Source organism: Ostrinia nubilalis, chromosome 14, assembly GCF_963855985.1.
Source record: "Ostrinia nubilalis chromosome 14, ilOstNubi1.1, whole genome shotgun sequence".
Taxonomy (NCBI): Eukaryota; Metazoa; Arthropoda; class Insecta; order Lepidoptera; family Crambidae; genus Ostrinia; species Ostrinia nubilalis.
In genome coordinates, this window is record NC_087101.1 from 9,690,647 (window position 1) to 9,713,101 (window position 22,455).

The following is a 22,455-nucleotide window of genomic DNA, read 5'->3' on the forward strand; positions in this document are numbered from 1 at the left end:
TTTACCAATTTTGGTGATAGGCATTTTGTATTAGTTTTTGTATAACGCCTGAACAAAAACAAAGGGTAATATTTTGGTGTTATACATAGATTTCGAATATAAAAAATATATAATTTTACTAATTAAGACATGACAAAAAAACTGAGGTATGTCTCGTTTCTGTCGGGCCTGGGTCACAGATGACCGTTCTTCTTTCATAAATATACCTCAAACGGTTATTTAGGTATTGACGTTCAAAAATCGACATTTAGGACACTAAAATCTATCTATCACCTGTGAAATGTTAAAATTTACTGGTTTTTTATTTGTTCCTTTGTATTTACACAACTACCTATCTGGATGCCAAATTTGAACCTTCAAGGTCATCTGGAAGTGGTTAGAATTTGGTCTTATAGGTCAGCCATGTAGATTTTTAGACGTCAATACCTAAAGAACCGTTTGAGATATATTTATGAAATTTGAAGCTGATATTTATCTTGCAAGTCTCAACACATGAGCCAAATTTGAAGTGTTAATGCATAGTACTTTTTGAGTGATGAGGAGTCAAAAGTGGATCCAATTGGTTCGTCTAAATATACGCACGGTGCAGTCACCTCCCTGGAATTAGGCCTTACATGCTCCCGCATGTCTAGAATATTACCTCAATGTTGATTTAGTCGATTTTCTTCCAATGGAAACATGTAAGACAAAAATAAAATTTCCAATATTACAGACCTTCTAGAGCAGATGCCGCGAAAACTATACAAGATATAGAAAAACTTGACTATCTCACCTGTAGCAAATTGAATAAGCTTTTTTTGGTTCATAGTAGTCATGTCACTAGGACGTATAGTTTCCGAGAATTAAGCGAAAAACCGAAAAGTGGTATCTTTAAACCCCCCTCGCCCCGCCGGCTCAAGGGCTAAGGGCGGGGACTTTTGCTATGTTCATCTCCTAACTAGTCTAAATAAAGTCCCGAAGTTAAAAATTGTGTTCCACGGATTTCCATCTATAATGCTTTATTGACTGGACTACTGCAGTACAAAAAGCAATAAAAATTACAAAATAAGTCTAATTTAGTCGGTCTGACTACTTAAAAAATCTTTTCATGTTTTTAACCTTTAAATTAAAAAGTTAATTATTCTCGATGAACTTTTCTGGCCGAGATAGTGCAAATCGGCGTAACTGCTTTTTACTGTGACAATATTTGGCGCAGTGATATATTTTTGATAACGTGCCATATCGGGGTTTTACGATCCAATCGAGCTGTTGCTACGTTGGATCATTAACACGGCTTGTAAACAAACACAGCTGTTTGCGCATCAGTGTTGATAGATGGCGCGAGGCAAGTAGGCGACATTTTCCGCATTTTCGGTAACCTACTTCCGATGGCGTTTAACATTTGTTTGTGTTCGACAATGTAGGTCAGCTGGAACAGTCAACGTCCTGTGTTGCCATGGTTTTTGTAGCAAGGCACAAAATACCTACACAAATGTACACATTGTGTAAGTTTGGACGAGGGTAAAAAACATTACGGCATCTATGCAAATGTGATTAAGTGCGATTTTGCAAGAAAAATGTATTGGTTTAATCACAACCAAAATATTATAACTCCTGCTAAATAAATCCAGTTGGGTCTATAATTTCATAAGTCAACTCGACCAGTATCCGTGGTCTTTTCACATACCATAAGGGGCACTCAAATGTTTCGTCAGGTTTCACTTGAGTAACGTAAACAATATTACGCGTGGGTGAAATTACAACTTTGAGCTTCAGGTATAAAGCTCATATTTGAGGAGCATATCACTGTGCGTATCGTAACAAACAACGCATTCCGATCGGTCGCGACGTTTTACGTTGTGACACGATAGTGTTCCGAGATTAATAGTAAGTAATTTGGTACTAGGGCAAGGTTTTCAAGATAAATAGCTAAGTTATTTCATTGCAGAAGACCAAGGGTGATTTAATTTCAATAACAAAGTAGAAGACGACGAAATACATAAAACCTACGAAGTTTAAGTATAATGGCTGCAAAATTTACTGGGTCATAACGTCAAGCTCAGGGTCCCCTCTTTGAACTTACAATGTCTAATTTACATGCAATATGTTTGGTAAAACCCCTTTCTTGCCTTTTCGACGCAATTAAGAAATTGATGATGGGAAATTCCGAGGTTAACTGAATTACTGATCAGTGCAATTTGAAACGGCAGTATTCTTTGAGTAAATTTGCTTAGATATAGTACTTTAAATACGAAACCATTTTGCAGCTTCACACAAGTATCCAGTACCAGGATAGGTACTGGTGAAGCTGCAAAATGGTTTCGTATTTAAAGTAGGTTCACTATTACATAAACGATCAGCATTAGCACATTCGCCAGTCAAAATGGCACATTGGATTCTGGTGACATTTTCACACGCGGCTAGCGCTGCGGTGCAGTGCCGGGCCGGGCATGGCACGAGACCCAAGGTTGCCGAGACACGCCATGCCGGCAATCGCCTTAACACCACTACGTCAGTAATAACAGTTTATTGAAAAACTACAGTCGGCGAGGATAGAAACTGGCAATTTTGCTAGTACAGCGTGATAAAAAGTAAAAACCGACAACAGATTTAAACGGTCTCAGTATCCTTAACATTAACTCACTTTGAAATCAAAGATAAGTTTACTCAAATCGCTAAATAAAAACCATTCGGTGCTTATGTAGGTAATTAGGTTTCTTTATTTGCTAGTCTCGGGTGGCAGTTATCTAAGATACAGTTTTATTGGCGCAGACTGTACTAGATGCGTGTGTGCGTCGTCATGGTATTTGAGAAAAATGTTTCCAGAACTTTCATCGTTCGAATTACTCAATATTCAAACTTTTGGTGCACAGATATAGATATACCTAGATAACGCGAATGCACCTACTTCGCGTGTCCCGATCCCGATAAATCATCGGAATAAGCTGCCGCTGCTTACAGTCCACGCGCGTCTGTTGTTGCATGCGGACGGCCGCGAAAACTAGAAAAATGCCTCAATGTGTGATAATTAATTGCAATAAGCCAAAAATTTCGAGCTCCCAAAGGCAAGGACATATTTCCTATCACGGGTAAGTTATTTTAATATTATATTAAGTGTTAATTCATTTTAAAACATTTTTTTAAGTATTCCAAGCTGTGGTTTCAAGAATGTACCTAAAAATCTATAACTTACCATTCAAAAAATTTTTTACGATACATTGCCGGGTTTGTTTTGAGCATTTGATCTGACGTTATGTGTTAAGAGGCGATGTATAACGGACAAGCGCCACTGTCGCGCATCGCTTCGACTTCGTTGTACACGCAACTTCTCATTCGTCTGTCAAATTTTGCTACTAGTGTTGTTCGTTCTACTACTTTAATCAATAATCGATTCTTATCGATATCGGACAGACGAATGATACTAATTATTATTAAAAAATAACTCTCTATAAATAAATATTCTAATTAATGTGTATATTTTGTAGTATTTATATGTCTTTTTTTCCTAGTTTCCCAAGATGCAATATTAAAAGAAAAATGGATGGCGGCTACGGGACGGAAAGACTGGTTTCCGACTAAACATAGTACCATTTGTTCAATTCATTTTGAAAGTACCTGTTTTATTAACCCTTCAAAAAAGAAGAGATTGTTAAAAAAAACGGCATGCCCCACTATACATATATTAAAACGGATTGACAATGATGATGAGGTTAGTGAATAGGTTTGATGAGTAACAATATTTTTATTAATAACGTATAAAATACTAGCTGTTACTCGCGACTTCGTCCGCGTGGAATTTTCGCAATAAAAAGTAGCCTATGTCCTTTCTCAAGGTATAGACCATCAGTATACCAAATTTCATACAAATCCGTTCAGTAGTTTTGGCGTAAAAGATTAACAGACAGACAGTTGCTTTCGCATTTATAATATTATTACATATGAATAATATATTATTATATATATAATATACATATTATATAAAGTTAGGATATAGTTAGGATTAGGATACATATAATATTATACATATACAGGGTGTTAGGTAAATGGGTATATGAGCCGACACTAGCCCATATTAACATTGTCATATAAATGGTATGGTGAAGTCAGAAAATTGATATCTTCATTTTAATTATTTTAATTTTCATACAAATCGGATTTAATAAAATTTATTTTGTATGAAAATTAAAAAAAAATTAAAGGATGACATCAAATTTCTGACTTCACCATACCATTTATATGACCATGTTAACATGGGCTAGTGTCGGCTCATATACCCATTTACTTAGTAAATGGTACTTAGCTATAATATATTATATATGTATACAGGGTGTTAGCACCCTGTATACATATATAATATATTATAGGTATTGATATTATAAATGCGAAAGTAACTCTGTCTGTCTATATACAGGGTGTTTGGCGGAAGGTTAGACAAACTTCGTGGGTGTATATGTAAGGTCATTTTAAGAATACGAGTTCGCCCATTTGACCCTAAGTGAGCCACTTATTTTTTTTATTGATATTTTGTTTTTATTAATTTTTTTCCCAAATTTGACCTGAAAACTGCTTAATTTTTTTTTCTCGCGTATTTTCAACCGCTTTTTTTATTCGATATTAATATCGAATATGTCTTTAGTCAAATAAAATAAATTTTAGATCCAAATAATGATTGAATAGCTAGTTACGAGCCGCCAAAGTTTAACAAAAGTACAAACCACGATAAAAAATTCAACTTAGAAGTCGATTTAAAAAAAAAATGAAGGTGATAAACATCTCTAGCTTCTCTTCTTTCTATATCGTAATGGTATATCACATGTAGTAGTTACATATTGAAATTCGTCAAAAATTCAAAGTTTATGGAAGAAAATTGAATAATAATACAAAATTTATCCATATCGTTTATCGGATCGTGTCTAAAATTAGCCTTTTGTAGTTATTTAATTGTGTTTTTTAAAAGAAAACTACATGTGACTTTGTCTCAAAATAAACTTAAACAGGATGAAATTAATGATACAAAAAAATTAATTATGTGTGACAACACTGGCGGCTCGAAAAATGCCCGCGCAGCAACGATGTATTATAATAAGCAATCTGTTTTAGAATTATAGATACATTTTTATTTAAAATTCAATGAAAATATTATCTATTTCAACATTCCGTTTAATATCATTCGTCTGTATATCTCATTCGTCTGTGTATCTCATTCGTCTGTCAGATAATCGATGCCATTTCTGTGATCGTAGCGGTGCGTTGGGGCAACGGCGGCATCGGCATCTTTGAATCGATTACGATTTCCCGTCACTAAATGTTGGCTGTGACGTCACAGTAGGTATTAAAAAGTCGGCACGCTTGGTTTTAATACAGATCGTGTTACTTGCGTTATCTATGTATATCTATATCTGTGTTTTGGTGGTAATGATGATGAAATAAATATTCTCGGAAAAGCTAATTTTAGTCGCAATTTACTAGGCACAGTTAAGCAGTTTACTATCATTGAGCAACGCTTATCTTTTCGCTTTAAAAATAAACATGCAGGTCTGTCTTGCATCATATCAAGGCGGATACAAACTGGATAATTGATACTGTGAGTTCGAACGGATAAAAAACGGACATAAAATTAAACGACACAAAAAGTGCGATTACATTAACAAAGTAAACAAACTTGTTAAAATAGAAATCCAAGAAAAGCAGATCTTTAACTATTACATAATCCAATAAATCTATGAACTGTGATTCATATCTTATTGAAGAAAACATCACTTTCTGCGTGAGTCACTTAATAACAAAAGTGCATTTATTAGAATTGAGCTCATCAAACGTATGTTTGGATATTAGTTAAGTTTCTCATCCGGTGTTGATTAAGTAGGATTTAAACTTAAATGATTAACAAACAGGAAGGACTTGTGTTCTTTTTTAAATCCATGACACAATCTATGTAAATAACAATCAATACAATAATATTGGCCTTGGTAACATCGTGAAAACGATTTTTTATGAGGGGGAAATACTAAAAAGTGGGTCCAATGGACGGGAATCTAGTCGCAGGTAAAAGCAAGTTTCAAGTATGGTAACCAGTAATCCGATTAAGTTTCAAATCAAATAATCTCACGGTACTAACACTGGTTGTCGCGACGTTCCACATCTGCCAATCATCTGGGAAATAAATAATTACGACAAGATACGAAATGTAGGTTTAATTGAACTTGGTCTCAAATACTCAAAACGCTTTACAAACAAATCAATTTAATTGAGTATTTACGAGGGAAGATAGCAAGCTGAACCTGAACCTAATCTTTAAATGTCGAGGTTGAACATTTCATACTCGAACCTTTAATTTCAATGGATTGGCGAAGCCTTAATGTTTTGATTCAATGCTACTCGATGCGTGGGAACAAATTAACAGGTTGCGGTAAGGCTATTAAAAATAACGGTCTCCAGCCAAGTCACGTCGTTTGACGACAAGACAACGTTTAACGAAAATCAACTTTCAAGAAGTCTGGCACTGGTTTTAATCTTTAAAGCCATCATTGTCTGAACTTTCTTCAGGTTATCGATACAGCTTGTAATTGACTTGTTCTTGAAATTATCTAAGGATATCACCAAACTTTAATGGTTTTTCGGGATAACTATAATCTTAGGTATCTTCGTTTTCGTGGCTTTACCGGGTAATACGTGAGTGCATAGGACTCATGAATGTAGTGTAGGATTGATCATTTATGTATTGATTGATTTCTATCCATCGTAAAATTTAAATAGATTGAACCTGTCTTCAAGGTTAGGTATCAGGGAAACAGCACTTCACACACGTTGCATACGTGTTCTCATTATACTGCGGTTAGAGACAACCAGTCTAACGCCATTATTCGATCGTATTGACCGTTCGTACGGTGAGCTGGGTTTTACCCGCAATCAGCCGTTCAAATTCATATAAACCGAGCCATTTACCAAGCGCAGCGATAACTGTAATTATGCGACGATATCAATACAAGCCCTGCGAGTTTTGCGTAATGTTTATTAATTCATATGCATAGGGCGATAGGTGTGACGTAACATCTAGATATTTTCAGTTTTAACATACAATTTGTTGAAACCGGAGAGTAAACAATCGAATAATGTCATGCACTTTAATGATTTAAAACAAGAAAATAACATATTTGCGCATACAAAATTCTGACATTGACCGACCATTGAATTTTTTACAAACCGCTCAAGATCCATCTACAATAGCTATAAAATAAAAACATGATGTATTGTTTCCGAGAAAAAACAACACAGTACTGGGAAATGTTGATTTTTCCCACGGCCCTTCAGCTCGGCAGCGATTGTTTTTTTTAGCTTTAACATTTTATGCAAGAGTTACACAAGGGGAACCCTTTTTACTTGTATTATGTAAAATACTTGTTTGAAGGGAAATTCTCTAGTTTCAAGGATAATAATACCACAGGAGAAAGTTTTATGCAGAAATGACAGCTGTTGATAAAGTGGCTGACAGCTTCGATTTCTAGTTCTACTTGGAGTTCAAGATATTGATCGGCAACACATATGACAAAATAATACTCTTACATTTCAAGGTACTGGATATTTCAGACATAGACAAATCATATAAGATAATTATAATCAATGGGATAAGATGATTTTGAGATTGACGTCTTTTTGACCTTGCTTAAGAGACCTGATAAGAGTCTAAATTAATCAGAGACATATCACAGGACATATATTGTGTTAACATTTTTACTACAAAATAAAGTGAACTTAGGTTCGTTGGCGAATGTTCGTGGACAATGCGTCGACATTTACGAGCAACAGCTGTTTAATGTTATGTGACATGAAAAGGTGGGGTACCCACCCGGTGAACATCTGATCGGATCGCTCTGTGACCTCGTATTCGCGATTAGACGTTATCACTAATTATGGTTTAAAAAACACGAATATAATAAATTAATAAGCAACCCTAATTTTAGTCCTACGTTTGAGTCTGTCATGAACCCTGTTGATTAATTTAGAGCTAGTTCAAAATACATATTCAATGCAGTTACTGTCGTGTAATGACGTAAAATATTTATCCGTGACGCAGTTCCGTGCCGGACTGAAGTAGGTATCGCTGAAGGTAATCTTTTTTGTTATGGATGCTCGATTTGATGCATGACAAATGCAAAGACGGTGAAAAGGGCTATTTTTAAATTAAATTATCATATTATAAAATTAAAAGAAATAAAATAAGAGCCAGTAGGCATCAAAGTTCAAACTAAGATAAAATAAAATAAAATCGTTTTGTAGTGCAAGGTAATTGATTTGAAATATTCTATTTCTACAAAGTTTAAAATGCCACCGGAGACTTGTTTATTGTCAGAAAATCTTTTCCACAAGTCTTGAAGTGTTTACCATTGGGTACTCCAGTTTTAATTTCAAGATCCATTCAATCCACATGTTACAATAACACGGTTGACGCGTGCGTGTCAATAGCAGCGCGTGCGCAGAACAAAGGCTAGTCTCGGGTGGCAGGTCGGTTTTACAGCCCCATAAAACTGTGCAAATTTAAACCTTACTGCATTAACTTAATTAATCTTACTTAGAAATAATAAGTTCTCTAGATTTCATATCCACTATGTGGAGAATGCTTTCAGAATGTCAACGTTACCAAAACGAGCAAGATGTCGTTGATGCCTCTACGACAAGCAGATTGGAATATCTTAAATTCTTCCTACATAAGAATTTAGGGCTCACTACCTTAATAATTGCTAACATTCGTAGCAAAAATGCGTAAAATATTATATGGTATTTTAATGATTGTCCTAAACAAGCTGAATTCATAGACGCGGTGGTTATGACTGGTTACCTACTTTATTTAGTTCATTTGGTAAATGAATTATTAAGAATATTATTCCTATGAATTCCTTTCCTGTTCTCTGAAGATGCTTAATCAGAAAAAAGATGGAAGCTGAACAATAGTACAAGTGGAATAAGTGAGTATCCGCAAACCCACATTCGCTTTGAGCACGAATATCTCGACACGACTTGGATCTTTGCAATTAACTTTAATTAAATTAATACAGCATCATGAACCGGTCGTTGGATCATCAAAGATGGTGATACCTATCGGTTTAACCAACTGTGACGGTCGGAGACGAGACCACCCATCATTTAAATACGGGCACGACGATTAATCTGAGAGAATGTTATTGAGGAAGAATACAAGTTTAAAACATTGCATCACATAGTCACTAAAGTTGCTATTTAACCTTTAACTATAGTCGTGAAAAAATAATCACACTCCCATGGACGTCGGGTCTCACAGACCCCTATCTAAAATTCTTCATAATTTCATATCTGAACCAATTTGAATTTATCAAAGAGTTGATATATATCTAATAACTATTAATAAAGGATCTAGTAGTAAATGTAATCAATTTTTAATCATTATTTAATTATTTTTTGGCAAATTTAAAAAACATAGACATTTTTCAGTGTTAATTGACTTAGCATCACATATAGGCTCCTTAATTACAGTCGATTAATAATAAATCAAACTAATATTTTTTTCCTTGCTAATTAATAACCGTGTAACATAAAAACATAAACAGAATTTCTGAAAGACATAAAATAAAGATTTTGACAAGGGTTAAACTTACAAAAATTATAAACAGTGGCCTAGAACACTAAAGACAAATTATCTCTACAGGCATGTGTCATCTTTCTTTGAGAGCTTTGATAGGCAAAATATACACCATTCAGAATCGGAATCTGCAGCAATAGTACCTTCTAAGACATCTAAACTCAAAAGAAGGATCGTCTACAAGTAAAACCTTACTTCTGGAATCTTACTTAGATAGTTGGGCTAATAATATAGCTGATGTACTCAGATACTTTCTACCATTATGTATTCTTAAACTAAAACAATTTACAACATATTATAATGATATACTATAAAAAAATTATAGTTGACAAGTCACATCCATACAAGTATGTTTGTATGGAAATTATAGTCATCGGGTCTCCCAGACCCCGATAAAAGTTTGGATGGTTATTACTCACGTAATAAGTGCCGAAAGACGCGATTTTATGCCTCCTCGGTCCTAACACAGTTAAAACTGAAGCTACTGAGATGGTCGAGAGTAGCACGTGGTGGGAAGGTATTTAAACCGAGAAATTGAAAAGGGGGGTGGGCCTCTGAGACCCGACGTCCATAGTTAAAGGTTAAACGAAATTCGTTAATCTTAAACCCTGGATTGGAAAAAGGATCATTATTATCCTGTTTAAAAGATACAGGACACGAATATGATTTCGATCATTTCAATGCCGAACGTACGGCTCGGCTGCAACTCCTGCTAGTCATACCGTCAAGAATGACTTACTTGATCGCCATTATTTTACTAGAAGTAGGTACTTGATATTGTGGTGACTGATGGAGGACTGTTGTCAGGCCCCTCTTCCCACTGGGCACTTTGGGCACGTGCCCAGGGCCCCGCGATCGAGAGGGCCCTCGTCTGCTCAAAAGAACTTTTTCCAGATGATAAGGGCCCCCCTTGATCCTTAAGTGCCCAGGGCCCCTAGTAGGTTAAAGACGGCCCTGACTGTTGTGGACGCCCTCTGTCTCATCTAGGGGACATAGGATGATAAGTCAAGTCACTTGATATTAGACTGACTGAACCATACTAAATACAGACGACGCCATATTATTATCAAGCCCTGTATCTTATGTAGTAGTAGTAGTAGGTGCCATATTGCAACAAAATTGTGTAATTTGATGTATTGCTTTAATGGAATTACACAATTTATGGAATGATAGATTAAATACCTACCTACACTCAAAAAATACTATCTTATTACTTAACCAAACATATCCAATTAGACACTTACTAGTTAATTTATTTTTAAATGGCTGACCCCAATTCTGTAAATTTTTTTAGACCTAGGTATGTGACATGTCATTAAAATGTAATATTGATTTATAAATAGTTAAGAATAGACAAAAATTCAAAATTACACAAACAAAAATCAAGATTATAACAACAAATAAATGCAATAATAAATCATTAGGACAGCAAACTTTTGAGTGCTGTGTGTGCAAAGTAGGTCAATCTTTTGTACTATGTGCAAAATTTCAAATAGATAGCCTTTACGCAAGATATTGTTCTGCCCACACAACTTTTTTGTTATTGTAACACCCACATACAGAACCCATCATATTGACAATAAACTTATGAGCACAATGGTGATGTTAAATTGGTTGATTAACTCTTAATCAGATGTGTGAGAAGTAAATTATTCAAAAAATGTGTGTAATCTTACATGGAATAAATTATTAAAATAATAATACAGTCTACTGTATTTTTCTATGTATTGTAGACATTATACACACACACAAAAATTATACATACAAGTTTTTAAATGGATATTAGTAACAATTTTAATTTTGACATGTTCCTCATATCCATCCGCTTGTGTACCTTTGAATAGTTTTGAATATACGTCATAATTATATGAACAAACAATATTACCAATACAACACAACAGAATATAATATGAGAATTTAGAAAATTGAGTAGTTCAGTACAGTACTCCGACCAAAAAGTCTTACAGAAGGTCCTGCAAAAAATACCTGACATCATAAATCCCAAATACTTGTGGGATTACTGCAGGTCTATCATTCTAACCAAAACAAGTTCTAAAGAAGCAGACTTTGTGAGAGGTTGCAGGGTGATTGGACATACTGTAGTGAGTCCAGAATTGCAATGAACTGAGAAGAATCAGGGAGGCCTTCGCCCTATTGCGGAATTTATAAAGAACACACAAAAAGCTTAAACTAAATAAGCATCGTAAAGCACGTAATTAAAAAGTTTTCTATCAACACTAGGTTTGACTTTATAATTATGAAATCTCTTTTATTTAGCATTGCACAACAAGTATGATTAATGGAGTAATATTTAGAGCTAAAAATATTAAATAAGTACAATAAATAAACATGAAGATGTTTACAGTAGTATCAGTCCAGTCAGACTGGCAGTGAGAAACAAGCAGTCAATTTCATAATGCTAGTGGCGCGTAAGGTTGTGCAGAGCCCATGACATGAGTCCGAAGAAGTATTTAAATTTAAATAAATAAATATGCCTGACAACTAACTCAATGGGTTGGGATTCCGACAGATATGTACCTAATATAAAAAAAGAGTTTATTATTTTGTTAAAGCTTGTTTGTATTCAACTTCTAGGATAGCAAACAGTGATAAAAACTAAAAAATATCATCATTAAAACTCATAGACTAATCAAATTCTAATAGGATTTTACACAATCAATAAGAGAAAAAGTTGAACTCGGCAGACACAAATAGATTATTCTTAGGTAGGTAAATGTTTATAGCATGCTTCATAAAGTGATTCCAATAAAGTAACTTACCATTAGAACTTTTCAGGTCCCGATGTATGAGTGACATGGGGGCACCAACATGTAAGTATGCCATGCCTTGTGCCACTTGGATGGCCCAGTCCACAAGGATGCCGGGGCGAATCTTGCGCCCTGACAACACTCGGTTTAATGGTCCACCTCGGGCATACTCCATCACCAAACACAAATTGGGCTCCTCCAAACACACACCCTTCAACGACACTATATTTTCATGCTGTAACACCCAGAACAGTCTAGCTTCCTGCAACACACTCTCTTTTATAACTTCGATGTCTTCGTTCGCGTCCTGTCGGGCCGCTTTGACCGCCACGACCTCATCGTTCCAGTAACCGCGGTAAACTTTGCCGAATCCACCCACTCCGATCACTTCCTCCAACTTTAATTCACTGAACGACACTCGCGGGGGCTCCACAGCCAGCGGATCCTCCTCGGTAACGTACACCGCGGGGAATATACCGACGCGATCACCTATTTTGCCCGTCCACCAGCCCTCGTCGCCGGATATGTTCGCGTCTTTGGAGAGGACCTCGACGATCTCACCGCGCCGGAGGGAGAGCTCGTCCTCTCCCTGTGCGACGTAGTCGTAGACAGCGGTAAATAGAGCGAACGGCGGGCGTTCATCCTCGGCCGCCATGGCCGCGCGGCCGGCCGCAGGCCGCGGCGGCATCACCCCGGCCGCGCCCCCATCGCGCCTCTCCTCCTCACTCAAGCGCCCCGACACTGCTGCAGCCTCCACCCACCACCGTACATAACGCTACACAACAACGCGTTTGGTTATGATCACCGTATTATTCCGCCATCTTTGTTTCTTACATCGATCATGGCTATGTTGTATCAAAGTTTACACCACCAAAAATTCACTATTTTATTTGCTCGAGCACGACGACGGGTTTCGTTTAATTCAACACTGATATTCGCTGCGACAAAGTTAATTATTTCCCATTCATCTATCACAATTACTGATAGACGGACGAAATGACAACCATACTACAGCGACAGCGAAGTCAGTGACAAACTGTCATTAAATGTTGCAAGAAATCAAGCCAAAAATTTCTACTATTACTTTGTAGATTTTTGTAAACACAGGTTTTTTATTTATAAATTAAATGCTAGTTGAACAAAGTATATTTTTTCATAATAAATATTACAGATCTTTTAAATTATAAACATTATCAAACATGTATCTGTTTCATGTTACTTTATGACTGTAACTTTTCTCAAGAAACGAAAATTTTATCTAAAGCTATTTTGATAAACTTATCATAAAAAAGGTTGTTGATTATCGACAAAATAACTTGAGAAACAAATTATCTAATGTTAAAATATGTCGGAAATATTTTTTAAGCTTGCAACACTCATTAGTTTGTAGTTTCTACTGTTACCGAGAGATGGCAGGGCAATACAATTCATTTTACTGAGAGTCCACAAAAATTTTGAGAGTTGGCTAAAAGAGAAACTAAAAATGTATTTTATAAAGTAAATAAATACTAAAATAATGACTTCAGCAGTACTTCATGTATTTTGTCAATTTTTTTTTCACATTTTAGAAAATAAACTTACCTTCTGCTTATAAAATAATTAACACTTCTAAAACAGTAGTAGTAGTGACTACCAAGTCAGCGCCCCCCTTGAGTCGGTTGAGTCGGTATAGTTCCAAAATACTGAACTGTCATATCCATGACATTGACAGTGGGGCGCCACCGTCAATATAGATGACCCACGCTGAACTGTCCCACCAAACTCAATGACAGGGGGGCGCTACCATCGTTCAACTATATGGTTTCCAACATGGCAAAAATCGGAACCAGCGATCCGGTTTTGACGGTGGCGCCCCACTGTCAATGTCATCGATAGGACAGTCCAGTATTTTGGAACTATACCAGATCGCTGGTTCCGATTTTTTCCATGTTGGAAACCATAAAGTTGAACGATGGTAGCGCCCCCCTGTCATTGAGTTTGGTGGGACAGTTCAGCGTGGGTCATCTATAATAAGTTGGCGGCTCTGTACATTGACCTACGAGTCACAAGCACGTACACTGCCATCTAGTGTTGTGTTTGAGAATTTAATATTATTATGAACATAGGTACTCTAGTTTAGGATTGGCTTTAATTTTCGATAAATGACACGGGATACACAATATTTAATTGCATTTAGGGAGAATAAAATGTTTACAAGAATATTTTCATCTATTAAATAGATATTTAATAAATTTTATTGTTAATCAAAGATCAAACAAAATCTATACTATTATTTCACCAAGGCAGTCAAGAGGTCCCATGGTGTAATGGTTAGCACTCTGGACTTTGAATCCAGCGATCCGAGTTCAAATCTCGGTGGGACCTACATGAAAAAACTTTTTTTGCAGTTTTTGTGTAATTACATTTTTTTATTTATCGCTGTAATAAAATTAAAGTATCATTCGTTTTTGCCTAGTAACGACGAAGAAAACTTTCAAAATGTTATCGTGAGCGCGAGCTTACTCTGTGGGAGTCTGAAGGGAAGCTGGGTAGGGAGCATTATTGATCGCGCGAAAATGGGATGGTCGTATCCATTCGCGGCGAACACCCAGCCCGCGGACGTGGGACCCGTTTACAATTTTCAAAACACGCTTAAAACGCCTTAAACAGTAGTTTAATAAAGCAAAATATCACACCAAAAGCTCGGGCGACAAGCACAATAAATAAAACAAGCTGAAAAACCACCGTACCAACGAAAAACAGTGAAAACCCACCGCGCGAATATTAAACAGCATAAAAATGTGACATGCAGTGAAAAAACCTTATGAAAATCCATGAATACTTCCAAAATACGCTTAAATGAAACCATACAAAACTACAAAATACTGTAAGGACCTCAACAAATTGTGATAAGAATTTAATCAGATGTCTTTTCGTATTTTCGTTTCTGGCGTGTTCGAGTGGAAGGAATGATGGCAGATTTATTTTCACCGGGTTAGTTTCCAGATTATGAGTGGTTTGGTGTACAAAATGTTCCGATTTAGTAGTATCTTGAAGGATAAGTTTTGCCTAAAGTGGTGCTGGCGAAAACGCTGGCCAGGAGTGAAGAAAAATGGAGTCACATCGTGTGAATTACGTTCAATAAGTATTTTTTCTTAGCTGGTTCAGTGTTTAGATAATACTCTGTAGAAGATAAGGTACATAGAAAAATAATAAAAATGAACACGTTCAACGCTCCGACTACGCAAATTAACGCGATCGACAAAATGACAACAGTGAAATGTAAATCCGTAGACTTGGAAGGATATGTTATTATAGTGGTACAGACGAAGGATAATAAAGTAAAATTGTACGGTAAGTGGTGTTTAAATTATTAATTAATTATTCAGTAATTCAGTTTCAGATAGCCATCTAAATCAGAGTTCTAACCTCGACACGTCCCTCTCGAAATCTGGTTCAAGATAGAATATAAAGCTTAAAAAATTGCAAATGTAGAGTTCTATAAATTAATCGTAATGCCGATTCTGTCACGATTTTCATTTATGTAACTTTTTCAATTTTGTTCTATCTCAGAGAAGATTTTCGCCTGACATGACGTATTTCTCAAAAATAGATAGAGGGAGAGAGCATTCTTTTTATATGTATATAAGTATTTCTTATTTTTTAGGGTCACCATCTGCAGGCAATTGGGACAATCTGGAACTGGCAGACGAAATCATGGACGTGAATGAAACCAGGCTGGAGGATATGACCAGGGCTGAAGTCCTGGGCCATATTCATGAGGTTAGTATAACTTTTACAAGTAATTACTAGTAATTTTCAGTTTTTACGAGGCTGAATTTGTTTGCCCATCAGTCTTAACCCAAAGTGCACATAAACATAGGTAGACTATGACATAAACCACGGTACTAGCTGTGGTAGGTACCTATCTAAGTAGAGAACTTACAGTTGGTACTTGGTAGAGCAGTAATCAATACCTAAATACGTTATCAATTTATTTTGTCAGTTAACAATAGGGGAAAGTAGTACGAGATGATCCCCTTAAGCGGGAATCGCTGTAAAATACATATTTTTCAAGGTAAACCAAAAATAAAGACGATTACTACTAGTATATTTATCTATCCAACTTTCCTTATACTCAAAACCAGAAATGAATTGAGGTTTCATTAAAATATTTCATTTTTTGCAAAACCTTACAAAGTGATCATCTTGTACACCCCTGTGGGTAAGATGATCCCCCAGGTAGGGGTAAGATGATCCCTATGATTCTGTTCTATGATCTATTCTTTTCTGGTTATATTCCTTTCGGAGTACCTAATTATGCGAACAAATCGTTAAAAAGTTAGAAAAGAAAAACATTTACGAATTAAATAACGAAAATAACTGATTCTTTCTTAGTACCTGCTAAAAAGCGTTTAAATAATTGAAACGCTTTTTGGCTGGAGCTGTGTTGAATATATCACAAATAAATTCACCTGCTTCATCACCCTCTACCCCAGCACATGCTTAATGGCCCCATTTTCCACATGCATAACATTTTATCCATCCTTCACCCTTGGTATCGCCTGAAAACTTTTCTGTTCAGTACAGCCACTCAGTATCATCTCCTTCAGACTCAGGTGAGTTATATGAAGTTCTCTTTCTTTTATTTCACTTCCCTTTACCTACTCCATTGACTTTTTTGTTTTAATTCCCAGGGATCATCTCGTACATATAGGAAGGGATCATCTTGACCCAAGTCCCACTTTTTGTTAAATATTTGCTAAAATAATCTACAAGTACGCGGCTAAGTTTTTATGGCCAAAATATTAAAATTAAACATAATAGAAAGCCTAACGACAACAGTAATTACATTTAACATTGTTTGAATAAAAGTAACATAAGCTCAAAGTCATGCCTATTTTAGATCAGAAGTACACATTTTTTCTTTTTTCTCGTCAAATTCGATGTATCGCTCACGCCACCATTACGATTTGACTGAGGCGGGGATGTGTCCAGAGCTATGTTTTACCAGTGAAAGAAACTAAATGACGTTAGTGGTTTCAGCACAATCGCGAAAGATCATCTTACCCCAGGGGATCAACTCGTACTACTTTCCCCTAATAATAGTCTGTTTCTGCCAGAAATCTACACTAACCAGATTTTATGTGGGTTATTTTAACACATATTATAAGTGGAAATTATTGCATTAATTCTAATTTAAGCGGTTTCAATAAGTGACTCTACATTTTTAAAGTCTTATCTATACTATAGATAAATATTCTTATCCATTCACTGACTCTTCAATCTGAGGAATTATCGCCGCCAAAGTTGTGATTTGTACGAGATAAAATCAATACATTTAAAGCTCTCTTAGTTCAGGTGGAACTAGTAGATAGATATTAATGATAATTATACAATATACATAAGCTGTGAGATATGAGCGGGTAATGTGAAGATTAAAGGTCGCGTGAAGAGCCTGGCCAGGCAGCGCAGGACCGTGCATTGTGGAAACCTTGGGGGAAGCCTTTGTCCAGCAGTGGACGTCGTTTGGCTGAAACGAACGAATGTGAAGATTAAAAAAAGGCGATGTAGTAGCAAGTTTAGGTGAGAAGATTTCGCTACGCATCCTCGCTCTCCTCGGCTATACACCGTTCCACAGTTATAATATGCATCCTTGCACCGCTCAGTTTCTTCACTGAGGAAATACTTAGGTCTCTTTCCACGTTACAGTCGTAGGCAAATCAAGTTAATGCAACAAAAAAATATGGCAGGCCATGTTGTCGACAGTTACCTACATTTTCCTCACACATCTACGGCGGAAAAGCAATAGCCGAATTGTGAAATGACCAATGTCTCCGTTGCACCGCGCCTCAATAAACTAATAGCAGACGGAATGATTTGTCCGGGGACTTGGAAGGACTAACGTTAATTGGGATTTAGTAATTGGACTACAACAGTCCGATATCATCTAATCGAATTGAATCAGCGGAGGGGATGGGTCAGTGACTCCAATTTGGGAGAAGCGTTATGATTCCCGAAAGTTTTCTCCCGCTGTCTCTACAGGACAGGGCTGTCATATTTTTTGGAAGACCAAAAGGAGAATAGATTTGGAATGTTACTTAAAAAAGTGTTTAGGTAATGATTATTTTGTATCGGTTATTTGGTGTATGGATACTTTGCGCTTTGGACTGACTGGAAGCTTTGAGAAAGCTTTTAGTTTGGGACTAAATAGCGTCGTATAAAATGTATAGTAATTCGATTCCAAGAGTAATAATATCAATTTACACAAATAATTTTTCAATTAAAATTTTCCACCTTGATATAAGTACTTTCCTATTGGTTAGTTACCATGTAAAAATGAGGAGTAATTTTTTCCGTGAACTTATTTTATTGCTTTCCAAACTTTGAAATATGCACTGCTAAACCAATTCACAGTGGTTGTCATCCCTGCAGAATATATTGTCAGTCATCGATTGTAACGGTAGCGTTCGCGTCCGTACATTCGCAGCCGAACGAAAACGAACATTCTAATGTACTTTTTGTTGCAGTGTATCTCGTCGTGCGTCATCAAACTACGGGTGAAGAGGCGGAGCGAGACTAAACTATGTAAGTTATATTTGCATTACTGTTATTCTTACACTCTGTTACAGTCAACGTCAAATAATTCGTGACACCCTGTGTAGCCAAAAAGTTCGCAACACGATTTTGTTATCAATTGATATAAGGTTGTGTTGTCTTGGCCACTTTGGGTGTCACGACGAACTATTTGATGCTGCTGTGTACAATATGCGCAAATTTCATGTCAAGCTTGCAACCATAAGATTTCAAGTGATTTCTCAAAAAACTCTACTTTTTTAAGGTGTCGTAGTGTACTACTAGAATTCAAAACATAATTTGAAGAAAGCCTTCATTTTTGATCTGATTCGGTTAGTAGAGTAGGTAAGCATTTCACGCACCAGATATACCTAGTAAAAACTATATGTTTTTCTTCCCATTAAATAAATTAAATATCGTTTGAGTAACAACTCAATAACAACTCTTTCTTTTAAAATCTAGTTTCAGTTAAGACCTTATAAAATAAAATAATGCTTATTATAAACTCTAAGGGAAATGACTCTATTAATCCAATTTTTCTGGTGATTCTCTATAAACTATGAGGCTAAATCCTAAATCTTTCACTCTACTATATCAACTAACTTTAAAATTGGTGTTTCTTTTCTAAAGTGCTTCTCCAATCTTTTTATGGATGAAAGTTATTATGAATGTAGTTATTTATCATCTAGTGAAATCTATCTAAGATGGACACCATTGTATGGAGATTGGAGTGGTTGTTAGTTAATCTTGTTCGTTTTACCTGTGGCTTTACTCTCAGTACAGTCTGTTAAGGCAATTTATACATGTCTTCATCAATCATCTATTCTATACTGTCATATCAGTTACAGTTCTTTTGACCCTATTTTGCGGAATCCTGATTTATTTTATTGTTTTTTTTTTTTAATAAAACCCGCCACTATGTAAGTAGTTAAAGCTCTTTACATATTCATCATCATCATTTCAGCCATAGGACGTACACTGCTGAACATAGGCCTCCCCCAATGCTTTCCATGTTGATCGATTGGTAGCGGTCAGCGCTTCCCTACCTTTATGATGTCGTCGGTCCACCTTTACATATTCAGATTAAAGTAATCTTAAAGTAGGGGTTCTGTTAACACCACCAGTCAATTGAGATAAGTACTTTTTTGAGCTGACAAAACGCGACTCTCAATGAAATGGCATAGGAAACCTATTATGACGTTACTCGATCGCGAATTTAATTGATTAATCAATTTATTTATGTGAATTATTTAAAGGATATCAGCAGAAATAGATAATTAGTCAGCAAACCATGGCTAGCGAATATGAATCAATCAGCAATTTTCATCATTCTGGACGGCTGTAAATTAATTACAAATATTCTGATGTATTATCACTATCAAGTTTGATGTTAACAAACGATTTACCAATCGCGTTTCATTTGTTGTTTCCCGACCGCGATTTAATTTCATAATAAACGGCGTTATAATTTTACGAGAGTGAAATACTTTGGTCATTTGAACTTAAATTAGTCGGAAAATTAGCTCAATGCAATTTCATACAGGTTGAATTTCCACTTTTCCAGTTACAAATCATTTAGCGATTGTCGTACATTTTAGGGGAATATTTGAGATAATTTACATTGATGAATTGGTTTGGAAATTTTCAGTTCAATTTAAAATCTACATGATGTTAAATGAGATTTTATTTTCGGTCTCTATGGCGGTAGTATTGCAAGCAAGTCCGAGTGGCTTCCCCATAGACGCTTACTTTAAGGTGAATATAGACTATAGCATTTACTTGTAACAGAATAACGAGCTGCTCATATTTATAAAGGCTCTACTTTTTTTAAAATTACTCTACTGAAAGCTCAAATTGGCGCGACTTTCGTGAAAACAGAGGTAAAAGTACTTCAGTACAGTACTCCACGATTGAAAATGCGCTTATAAAACCACCAATGTTTGTTAGTTTGACAAGGTTGTAGAGTCATTGAATTTTTTGCTGTCGTTAGGACGTTGTTACAGTACGTCGGAGGTGCTAGTGAGTCACGTTGGATGGTTTGAACGCGCCCGCGACGTTTCGCTCGGACATGGCCATGAAGCTAAAGATAAAAATGGAGGGCAAAGTTGGAACAAAAACTTGAGTCAAATACCTACTTATATCTATCTCGCTCTCTGTGGCCCTACCTCTCTTTTTAGTGTGAACTGTAGTATTGCTATCTTCTTATTTAAATCTCCTTATTTAATTCTTCGAAATAGCCAATTCACTAACCAAATCAGAAGTTAAACAAATAAATAATTAATATTTGAAACTAAGATTACCTAGTTAAATAAAAAATCACAAAATTGTCGGCCATTTAGGCTTAATGTGTTGGCGAATCAGGGAATTACAATCCCAATTCCTGGGTAATCGGTACCATGTGGCAACATCGGCCCAATCCGGCCCATCATGGCGGTTGTTTACTATTTTGTTTATTAAGCAGTTAATTTCGTTTGAGATTGTTTACAGGAAATAATCATTGTTTTATCACAAGAATTGGTGCAAAATTTTGTAGTGCGTGGTTGCGGTAGTACGTGGTGTCCTGGAAGTGACATAAGATTCCACGCGTAAGTGTTTATTTCGTGATTTCCGACATTGGATCACTATAAACATTTTTCACATTTTTTACAGTAATTTTTTCCTAAAACGTTTTACCAGTAATTACACTTATCATTTTTAATTATACCTATGTCAAGAAATAAAGATTTTACATTGAGTTTCATTGAATTTGAGCAATTTTATATTTTTTGTTTATTTAGAAAGAGCGAGTCTGCCCACAGAGAGCGAGATAGTGATACATAGTTTGTGCTTCAAGTAGGTATTCGGAGTGTGGCCTCCATTTTTATCTGTAGCTTCATGGACATGGCAGCCTTTGAGGTTATATTCTGGCAGTGTTGCTACGTTCAGGCTTTTCCATCAATATCAGTAACTAATTTTTATACCTACTTAGATTTCTGATGTTCCATTTCTGATCCCTAGTTTGGGACTCTAGAGACAGAACTCTACAAAGTAGTAGGTAACCTTTGCTAGTCACTTCTAGTTCATTTTAGTTTTTAAAAATACATAACTAATGTTTTTTAGTTATCATAATTATCCGCATCAGATTAAATCAGAATTTGATTTTTTCAAAAGACAAGTCGTGTTGGTTACACCGTCAAGAGATACGACTATGAAGCTCTACCTACATTTTTCTTCTACTAATGTGCTTGTGTTTGAATTATTTAAATAATAAAAATACTTACATACATGCACAAATTGTATTTTGTGATACGTTAGTTTACAAACACATACAACTTTACATCTATAAATTAGTCTATTTTTATCATTGAACATAACTTTCAGTGATTTTCCTAGTATGTAACTGTACGGTGATGCTACAGTACCAACATTGTTTAAGATTACTAACCGTGTTATTGGAAGGTTTACCTACACTGTTTCAACATGGATCTGAGAAGCGTGAGGTTAAATGGCAGTTTACCTGTTGACATCCAATTCCATGGGTTACTGGATTCCGTGTTCAAT

General features: G+C 35.8%; 2 protein-coding genes and 1 non-coding gene across 3 annotated transcripts in view; 2 read left to right on the forward strand and 1 right to left on the reverse strand.

Moving 5' to 3' along the window:
• LOC135078108 (mitogen-activated protein kinase kinase kinase 11-like) overlaps nt 1-13,371 on the reverse strand; it is a 50,876-nt gene extending 37,505 nt beyond the window's left edge. Inside the window, exon 1 of the mRNA XM_063972684.1 lies at nt 12,373-13,371. Coding sequence (XP_063828754.1) covers nt 12,373-13,048 — 676 coding nt within the window. The 5' untranslated portion in view covers nt 13,049-13,371. The remainder of the gene's footprint in view (nt 1-12,372) is intronic.
• Nucleotides 13,372-14,652: 1,281 nt separating this feature from the next.
• Nucleotides 14,653-14,724, forward strand: Trnaq-uug (transfer RNA glutamine (anticodon UUG)). Its single transcript has one exon. It is a non-coding gene; the product is annotated as a tRNA-Gln (tRNA).
• Nucleotides 14,725-14,947: 223 nt separating this feature from the next.
• Nucleotides 14,948-22,455, forward strand: part of LOC135078267 (uncharacterized) — a 156,558-nt gene continuing 149,050 nt past the window's right edge. Inside the window, exons 1-3 of the mRNA XM_063972866.1 lie at nt 14,948-15,693; nt 16,007-16,122; nt 18,870-18,927. Of these exons, the coding sequence (XP_063828936.1) occupies nt 15,558-15,693; nt 16,007-16,122; nt 18,870-18,927 (310 nt within the window). The 5' untranslated portion in view covers nt 14,948-15,557. The remainder of the gene's footprint in view (nt 15,694-16,006; nt 16,123-18,869; nt 18,928-22,455) is intronic.